This window comes from Heteronotia binoei, chromosome 1 (assembly GCF_032191835.1).
Source record: "Heteronotia binoei isolate CCM8104 ecotype False Entrance Well chromosome 1, APGP_CSIRO_Hbin_v1, whole genome shotgun sequence".
In the NCBI taxonomy this organism is placed as follows: domain Eukaryota; kingdom Metazoa; phylum Chordata; class Lepidosauria; order Squamata; family Gekkonidae; genus Heteronotia; species Heteronotia binoei.
This window is the reverse complement of record NC_083223.1, coordinates 266,563,767-266,573,793: the sequence shown is the minus strand read 5'-3', so window position 1 is coordinate 266,573,793 and position 10,027 is coordinate 266,563,767. Positions and strand designations below refer to the sequence as shown.

At 50.0% G+C, this 10,027-nt stretch overlaps 1 protein-coding gene across 1 annotated transcript; it reads left to right on the top strand.

The window, feature by feature from the left end:
• The first annotated feature begins 1,856 nt into the window (after window positions 1-1,856).
• Window positions 1,857-10,027, top strand: ZBTB7B (zinc finger and BTB domain containing 7B). The gene is made up of 2 exons (XM_060255342.1): window positions 1,857-2,853; window positions 9,265-10,027. Exons 1-2 carry the CDS (start codon window positions 1,865-1,867, stop codon window positions 9,749-9,751), a joined length of 1,476 nt encoding a protein of 491 aa, XP_060111325.1. The 5' UTR covers window positions 1,857-1,864; the 3' UTR covers window positions 9,752-10,027.

Sequence of the window (10,027 nt, the reverse complement as noted above, 5' to 3'; positions counted from 1 at the left end):
AGGGGGTAGGGGGAGCGTGTCTATCTGGCATGCTGGCGCCAAGCCGAGAAGTCCCCGGTTCGAATTTTGCGCATTCTGTAAACTTGCTTTGTGGCCTGAGTGCGTGGCATGCTCTTGGCTTTGGCTTACCCTCCTCTGCAGAGAAGAAGACTACAGATTTATATCCTGCCCTTCTCTCTGAATCAGAGTCTCAGAGCGGCTTACAATCTCCTAGATCTTCTCCTCCTGCAACAGGCACCCTGTGAGGTGGGTGGGGCTGAGAGGGCTCTCACAGCAGCTGCCCTTTCAAGGACAACCTCTGCCAGAGCTCTGGCTGACCCAAGGCCATTCCAGCAGGTGCAAGTGGAGGAGTGGGGAATCAAACCCAGCTCTCCCAGGTTAGAGTTCACACACTAAACCACTACACCAAACTGATGTAGTATTTGCATAGCCACTTGCGGTGGGTTTCAAATGTATCAACCACTTGTGCTCTGCACAACAGTCTTGACAAGCAGGCCAGAATTATTATCTCCAAAAGACAGATGGGTGGAGGGAGGCCAAGGTCATCTAGCAAATTTGTGGAAGATGAAAGATTTGGAACCGAAGAGTGACGCTGTGCTCAGTCAGCCCCTTATTCATTTATTTAGATTTTTAGTCCACTCTTCCCGTAGAACAGGCTCAGGGCAGGTTGCATCATAAAAACGATCAACGGTAAAAAAACCAATTTAAAATATATAAAATCTAAAATTGCAGAGAACAATTGTACTAAAATGGCAAATTCTGCCTTACAGTCTGGGTCCAGTAGGTCTTATAGCACTGGGATGGAAAGAAATAATCATCATAATACCCTTATGATAATATCAGCCCATCTGAAAAGACCCTTGTGAGGATAATGTTAAGGGTCTTGAATGTAGTCTCATGTGAATTCTGGCTTTCTTCATTTAAAAATAGCTTGAGCCCACCAAGTTCTGACCTCCTTAAGTCTCCTTATGACAGAACACAGAAAAACCATCCATAAGCAAAAACCATTGCTAACTAGGAAGAATACGTAGCGGCAGCCAAGAGAAGCCGATAACTGGTCAAATATGTCAGAAGTTAATCATCTACGAGCTGAACAATCAACACTCCACTGATCAGTGCACTTCTGATGGCCTCCGAGACCATTTTTAACTTGTCATCTAAAGGGAAATGGGGAATGCAATAAACGAGTCTTGCTAGAAAGGGGACTTCGGCAACATTGGGGGCCACTTCTGATAACGCCCTGTCCAACACAGCCTTGGGGAAAGGGCGAAATGAGGATTTAAGAAATATAAATAAATAAATACAGTTCAGAGCCTCAGTGGGTGACCTTCATGTATGTCTGACCTTAGATCAGAGAAGCCAACCCTTGTGGTATCTTTATCGCTGCAGGAGTTGAGGTTAGTTCTCCTTTTCTGTGAGCTAAGCTTGCCTAAGAGAGAGAGAGAGACCAATTTCCCACTCCCCTTATGCAGCTCTCGCACTCCTCTTCTCGGCGGGGCTTCCGTCAGATTTCACACTATCTGCCCAGGGGATGCAACTGGCTTTGCCTTTTTCACACGGCAAGCGGAAGCTGATTTTCAGAGGATCTTGTTTGCCGCGCGAAAGAGGCGGAGCGAGTTGCAGCCCCGGCGCAGATAGTGTGAAATCCGACGGAAGTCCCGCAGAGACGAGTGGAGTGAGAGCGGCATAAGGCTAGTGGGAAATCAGTCAGAGTGACTGGTCCAAAGTCAGCCAGGGAGCTTTGTGCTCGAGTGGCGGTTTGAATCCCGATATCCCCAGGTCTAGTCTAACTCGTCAACTCTACTGGCTGTAATACCGTCTGGTGCTAATATCCCTGTTCCCTCTGTTCCATACAGGTGAGGCAATGGGCAGCCCCGAAGATGACTTGATTGGGATCCCTTTCCCAGAGCACAGCAGCGAGCTCTTGGGACGCCTGAATGAGCAACGTCGACGAGGGGTACTGTGCGACGTGACCCTGCGTACTCAGGGTTCAGAATACCGGACCCACCGAGCCGTGCTGGCCGCCTCCAGCCGCTACTTCCAACGGCTCTTCGCGGGGCCGGGCATGGGGGTGTGCGAGCTGGATTTCGTGGATGCTGAGGCTCTGGGGGCCCTCCTGGACTTCGCCTACACTGCCACGTTGACCATCAGCACAGGAAGCCTCGGCGAGGTGTTGCGCGCAGCCCGCCTCCTTGAGATTCCTTGTGTCATCGCGGCCTGTATGGAGATCTTACAAGGCAATGGTCTGGAAGCCCCCGTTCCTGACGATGCTGCCCGGGAACGTGCCCGCCGCTATCTGGAGGCCTTTGCCACCCTGCCCAATGCCGAAGGGGACTTGCCCGAGCCCCCGGCCTGCCCGGCCCCCCGTCGCAGCAAGAAAACTCGCAAGTTTCTGCAAACCAAAGGCTCCCGCCTCAACAATCATGTTGTGGAGCCATCTCCTTCACCGTCCCCTTCCTCAACCGGGACACTGGGGCGCCCCAGCCCCCCCAGCCAGGCTTCTCCTGCACCAGCCTTTGGCCTCCCCCGAGAAGATGAGGAAGAGGTACTCCAACCATCTCGTACCTATCCTTACCCATACAGCCGGGGCCTCTCCCCTGAAGATCTGGGTTCAGACGAAGAACCCGTTGACCCCAACATCATGAACTGCATGCGGGCGTTGAACACAGACGGGCTGACTGCGGGCCTCGATGCTCCTGACAAGCTGGTGCGCAAGCGCCGTTCGCAGATGCCGCAGGAGTGTCCTGTCTGCCACAAGGTTATCCACGGTGCCGGCAAGTTACCCCGCCACATGCGCACCCACACTGGGGAGAAGCCGTTCGCCTGTGAGGTCTGTGGGGTCCGCTTCACTCGGTGAGTGCAGCCGTGAAGATGGCTTTCCATTCTTCAACTGAGCACTCCCCCCACACTGGCCCATGTATTCCTGAGGTTTCATTTATGATTCGAGAGGTGCTGCTAGGGATTATGGGATGTATAAATCCGGGGTGGCCAAACTGTGGCTAAGGAGCCACATGTGTCTCTCTCACACATTTTGTGTGGCTCTTAAAGCCCCCACGGCCCCATCGGCTGGCTTGGAGAAGGCCTTGGTCTCTTTAAATCACTTCTCCAAGCCAAGCCAGCCGGTGGCTTGGAGAATGCATTTAAAGTTGCTTTCTTTCCACCTCCACCCTCCTTCCCCCATCTTCCTTCCTTCCACCCATCCATCCACGCAGTGGTGGACTGGGTCTAAAATTATGGGTTGCCAGGAAACAAAGGGGCCACCCACAACTATAAGGCTATCGTTTAGTTTTTATAAGAAATAAAATCTTCAAAAAATACATAAGGGGGGAAAAGGTACAATTAAAACTTTTGCGGAATAAATGTGTGTGTGTATACACACACAAATATATTTAAATTAGTAATTACAGGGTGCATATATTGAACATTTTACTGGCAGTATGCAGTAGATATTAAATGTAAATGCAGATTGCATTTTCTCCAGGGGAGCTGATTTCTGCCAGCTGGAGATCGGTTGTAAAAGTGGGAGATCCCCAGGCCCCACCTGGAGGCTGGCAACCCTAAATACAATGTAAATTTTACTTGCATCACAGTAATAATAGCTATTATATTTTCAAGCTACTAGAAGGACATTAACATTTTTAACATATTGTCTAATGTTTAAGGGGGCCCACTTCATCAGGGGCCCGCTTGCCACTGGGCAAACCGACACCCTGGCCAGTCTGCCACTCCATCCATCCGTCCGTCTGTCTTGCGGCTCTTAAACATCTGATGTTTATTCTGCGTGGCTGTTCTGTTAAGCAAGTTTCAGCGGGTCAGCATCTGTGCTGACAGCAGAGACCCCTTGCCTCTCCTGGGAAACCAGGGCAGGGGAGGGACAATGGCTCAGTGGTAGAGCATCTGCTTGGGAAGCAGAAGGTCCCAGGTTCAATCCCCGGCATCTCCAAAAAAGGGTCCAGGCAAATAGGTGTGAAAAACCTCAGCGTGAGATCCTGGAGAGCCGCTGCCAGTCTGAGAAGACAATACTGACTTTGATGGACCGAGGGTCTGATTCAGTATAAGGCAGCTTCATATGTTCATAACCCCCCTTTCTGCCATCACTTTGCCCTAGGCTGCTGTCTCCTCTATTAGGCTCGTAGACTGAAATCTGAAGGCACAAGGTCCGACATCGAGGGACCCGTTATACGTCCGTATGAGACAGCAAAAACCAAAACAGAAGTCTGATATTTAATTTTAATCGGTCGTCCGCCTGATTTCCCCAAGGGGGGGGGTCAGTGTCCCCTCTCCTGTCCCTGGCTGCGTTCCCCTGGGCCTCATTTGTTAGGACTCGCTGCTCTCTGAACTGGGCAGGCTGGGTAGAGTCGAGAGTGCCTCTGGGCATATACAGAGCATCTTTCCCTCGTCTAGATGGCACATGTTTGGGGGCAGATGTGGCTGGGCTTCTAGCAAAATTCCAGCTGCCTGACTCTTTCGCAAAATAAGCGTTTCCGGGTCTGAGACGTGGCCCCCTCTTACCCCAAACTGGGGTGATCACAAGGATGCTGTGGGTTCCCCCACCCCACCCGGTGACCCCTGCTCCGTGCCCAGAAGATGTCAAAAAGCCTCCATGGCCACACTGGCTTGGAGAAGAAATGCTGCCTGACTCCAAAAGCGGTAAACAGCATTTCCCTGGGCGTGTAAGAAAGGGCCACGAGAACTAAGCCCTGCTGCAGCCCTTCCTGCCCTCTTTTGCATGACCTTCGTAAGTTCACAGGATCAGCATTGCTGTCGGATGCCCATCTAGCCTCTGTTTGAAAACCTCCAAGAAAGGAGAGCCCACCACCTCCTGAGGAAGCCTGTTCCACTGAGGAACTGTTCTGACTGTGAGGAAGTTCTTAATGTTTAATCGAAAACTCTTCTGATTTAATTCAGGCCCATTGGTTCTTATCTGACCTTCTGGGACAACAGAAAACAACTCTGCACCATCCTCTATATTGGGGATGGGGGGGGGGCGCAACGGTAGCTCTCCAGATGTTTTTTTTGCCTACAACGCCCATCAGCCCCAGCCATTGGCCATGCTGGCTGGGGCTGATGGGTGTTGTAGGCAAAAAACATCTGGAGAGCTACCGTTGGCCACCCCTGCTCTATATGGCAGCCCTTGAAGATGGTGATCATATCATCTCTTAGTCATCTCCTCTCCAGGCTAAACATGCCCAGCTCCTTCAACCTTTCTTCATAGGACTTGGTGTCCAGAACCCTTGGCACGTTTGTTGTCCTCCTCTCAGCATGTTCCAGCGTGTCTATATTGTGGTGCCCAAAACTGAACACAATACTCTTTGTTGTTCAGTCGCACAGTCGAGTCTGACTCTTTGCAACCCCATGGACCAAGTCATGCCAGGCCCTCCTGTCTTCCACCATCCTCCAAAGTCTGCTCAAATTCTTGTTAGTTACATCAGTAACGCTGTCCAGCCATCTCATCTTCTGCCATCCCCTTCTTCTTTTGCCTTCTGTCTTTCCCAGCATCAGGGTCTTCTCCAGTGAGTGTTCCCTTCTCACTTGGTGGCCAAAGTGTTTGAGCTTCAGCTTCAGCATCTGACCTTCCAGGGAACAGTCTGGGTTGATTTCCCTTAGGACTGACTAATTTGATCTTCTTGCAGTCCAAGGGACTCTCAAGATTCTTCTCCAGCACCACACCTCAAAAGCATCTATTCTTCTGCATTCGGCCTTCCTTATGGTCCAACTCTCACAGTCATACATTACTACTGGGAATACCATCGCTTTGACTATACGGACTTTTGTTGGCAGGGTGATGTCTTTACTTTTTATTATACTGCCCAGGTTTACCATAGCTCTATACTCTGTTCAAAGTACTCTGTACACAATACTTCACATGATCTGGACACTATACTTTTGTTGATGCAGCCCAAAATCACATTTTGCCTCTTTAGCCATCGCATCACACTGCTAACTTATGTTCTGTGTATAGTCCCCTCGATCCTTTTTCACACATACTACTGCCAAGGCAAGTCTACCCCATCTATCATTACGCATTCAGTTTTCCTATCTAAATGCGGAACTTTACATTTATCCCCATTAAAATTCATTTTGCTTTAGCCCAGTTTTCCAGACTGTCAAGATCATCCTGTCTGTCTTCCACTGTATTTGCTACCCCTCCCAATTTAGTGTCATCTGCAAATTGAATAAGCTTTCCCTCTGTTCCTTCATCCAAATCCATTTGTAAAGATATTAAACAAAACAGGTCCCAGCACAGATCCTTGAGGCATTCCACTTGTCACTCCTTTCCAAGAGGATGAGGAACCATTCACAAGCACTCTTCGGATGCGTTCTGTCAGCCAGTTACAGATCCACCTAGCAATAACAGGATCCAAACCACATTTTACCAACTTGTCAACAAGAATAATGTGTGGAACCTTATCGAAAGACTTACCAAAATCAAGATAAATGATGTCTACAGCATTCCCCTGATTCAGCAAGGTAGTAACTTAAAAAAAATAGAGATAAGGTTAGTCTGACATGACTTGTTCTTGAGAAACCCATACTGGCTCTGAATAATCACAGCCATCTTGTCTAAATGCTCAAGGACTGACTGATGATTTGTTCTAAAACTTTTCCAGGTATAAAATGTCAAGCTGACAGGTTAGGTTGGTAGTTACCTGGATCCTCCTTTTCCCCCTTCTTGAAGATGGGGAAAACATTTGCCTGTGTCCAGTCTTTTGGCACCTCACCCGTTCTCCAAGAATTCTCAAATATAATGGACAGAGACTCAGAAATTACACATGCAAGTTCTTTTAGTACCGTTGGATGCAATTCATCTGGCCCCAAGAATTTCGTTTCATTTAAAGAAACTAGGTGCTTATGTACTACCCCTCTACTGATCCTAGGCTGCAATTCTCTTCCCTCATCATGCGTTCTGTTTTTGCCATGTTGAGCACCTTTTTCCTCACAAGAGAAGACTGAGGAAAAGTAGGAACTGAGCAGTTCTGCCCTCTCTTCATCACCTCTTACAATTTCACTTTCCTGCCCCCGCAAGGAGCCTACCATGTCTCTTTTTCTTACGTTGAACATAAGGAAAGAACCCTTTTTTCTTGTTTTTAGCACCTCTCGCTACTCTAAGCTCACATTGAGCTTTAGCTTTCCAAACTTTCCCTCTGCAAGCACTGGTTATTTGTTTATATTCACCCTTGGTTATAAGGCCCTCCTTCTATTCCCTAAATAAGCCTTTTTTTTATTTCTCAAGTCTTTAGAGAGCTGTTTGTGGAGTCACCTCGGCTTCTTTCGGTTCCTCACATTTTCCCCTCTCATAGGAATCGTTTGTCATTATCAGGGTTTTTTTTTCTTTGGTAGAAAAAGCTCAGCAGGAACTCGTTTGCATATTAGGCCACACACACACACACACACACACACACACACACCCCGATGCCAAGCTAACCGGAACTGCATTCCTCCGCGTTCCTGCTCAACAAAAAAAAACGCCTCGGGTGGTTGTGCCTTCAATATTTTGCTTTTAAGAAACTCCCAGCCCTCTTGAACTCCCTTCTCCTTAAGTACCTCTGGCCGTAGGATTTTACCCAGTATAACTTTTAAAGTTTGTCAAAATTTGCTTCCCTGAAGTCCAACCTGACTTTACTCTGACAACATACAGCAGGGGTGTCGAACTCATTTGTTATGAGGGCCGGATCTGACATAAATGAGACCTTGGCAGGCCAGGCCTTGGGCTGGGCCACGTGTGTACCTATTTAAGATGAGGTAGCAGAGATATAAACTTTATAAAGGACACAGACAAACACAATTATAAAGATTTTTTTAAAAAATTAAACTAAAACACGCTTAAGACGTCAGAACTCATTGAGCTGGAAACTCTTTTGATTTAATTTCAACCCGTTGGTTCTGGTCCTGCCTTCTTGGGCCACAGAAAACAATTCCGCCCCATCCTCTATAGGACAGCTCTGACTGATGCTCGCCTGTCTCTCTCTGCCCCCCCCTCCCCTTAAACTATGCTGGTTTCTATATTAAAGGTACTCTTCCGTGGGACGACCATTCCCGTTACTGCAACTTTTGTGAAAATGATACTATGACGTTTTCATGAGTAATGATGGTGACGCTACAGCGACTCCTACTTTTTCCACCCCCACCGGTGTTAGGGTTGTAAACTCTGGGCTGGGGAATTCCTAGCAATTTTGGGGGGGGGTGGTGCATGGGGAGGGGAGGGATAATGGCACAGAATCCACCCTCCACGGCAGCCACCTCTTACCCAAATCCTTCCGGCACCTGACATTTTGGAGGGGCTGTAACCAGGGGTGGAATTCTAGCAGGAGCTCCTTTGCATATTAGGCCACACACCCCTGATGTAGCCAATCCTCCAAGAGCTTACAAGGCTCTTTTTTTGTAAGCTCTTGGAGGATTGGCTACATCAGGGGTGTGTGGCCTAATATGCAAAGGTGCTCCTGCTAGAATTCTACCGCTGCCCGTAGCTCAGTGGCAGAACACCTGGTATCCAGGTAGCATGACCTGGTTTGGTTCCTTGTGGGCAGGCCTGTGACTTTTCTCTGCCCAACACACCAAAGAACTGCTGCCAGTCGGAGAAGCTGATGTCAAAGACCAGTCTCGGTATAACCCAAGCATTCAAAAACTTACCAGCATTGATCCATCTAATTTTCCCCTCTAGGGTTGCCAGGTCCAATTCAAGAAATATCTGGAGACTTTGGGAATGGAGCCAGGAGACATTGGGGGTGGAGCCAGGGAGCACGGGTGTGACAAGCAGAATTGAACTCCAAAGGGAATTCTGGCCATCACATTTAAAGGGACCGCACACCTTTGAAATGCCTTCTCTCCATTGGAAATCATGAAGGATAGGGGCACCTCCTTTGGGGGCTCATTGAATTGGACCCCCTGGTCCAATCTTTTTGAAACTTGGAGGGTGTTTTGAAGAGAGGCATCAGATGCTATGCTGCAAATTTGGTGCCTCTACCTCAAAAAACAGCCCCCCCCCCACGAGCCCAAGATACCTGCAGATCAATTCACCATTATAGCTTATGGAAATTGGTCTCCATAGGAAATGATGGAGTGCCCAGCAGAGATTCCCCTCCACCCCACTCCACCCTCGCTTTTTGATGACCCTGAAGCAGGGGAAGTGCCTCCAAACTGGGGGGTCCCCTGCCCCCACCTGGGGATTGGCAACCTCACCGTTGGTCAAATCCCTCATCTCTCCAATCCCTCCTTCTTTTGACTGACCAGCACCTTTCTGGTTCTTCCCTTTCTCTCCGGCAGGAACGACAAGCTGAAGATCCACATGCGGAAACACACGGGCGAGCGCCCCTACTCCTGCCCGCACTGCCCGGCTCGTTTCCTGCACAGCTACGACCTGAAGAACCACCTCCACCTCCACACGGGCGCCCGCCCCTACGAATGCTGCCTTTGCCACAAGGCCTTTGCCAAGGATGACCACCTGCAGCGCCACCTCAAGGGCCAGAACTGCCTGGAGGTGCGGACGAGGCGTCGTCGCCGTGGCGGCGACCATGAATCCGAGGCCCTGCCCACCACGGGGACGCCCCCGCCCCCTGGCGACCTCGAGTTGACCAACGGGCAGATTGAGGGGCTGCTCTCGTTCACCCGCTACTGGGATCAGGACCGGGCCCACCGAGCCCCGCCTCCCGTTCCCCGAGAAGAAGAGGAGGACGAGGAGGAGGAGGAAGAGGAAGAAGGCGGCGGGGAGAAGATGCAAACCAATGAGCCGGCAGCGATAGAAATGGCGTGAGGCCTGAGCCTAGGCCTCGACCCTGCCTTGCTTGGACTGTTGCCGTGGTGACTCTGGAGGGACTCCGCTGTTGACTAGATGCACTATTCCTCCCCCCTCCCCGCACTGTGCCGTTGCTATGGGGACAGTATCGAGGTACCAAGCTGTTGGCACGGCAACGGGATGCACTATGCCCCACCCTCTCCCCTAGTGGGCTGCCTCCATGCCTTTGTGGGCCTCTGGGCGGGGTGTGGGGGGGAGAGGCCATTTTGAACCAAAGTGGTCCCTGACATGGGA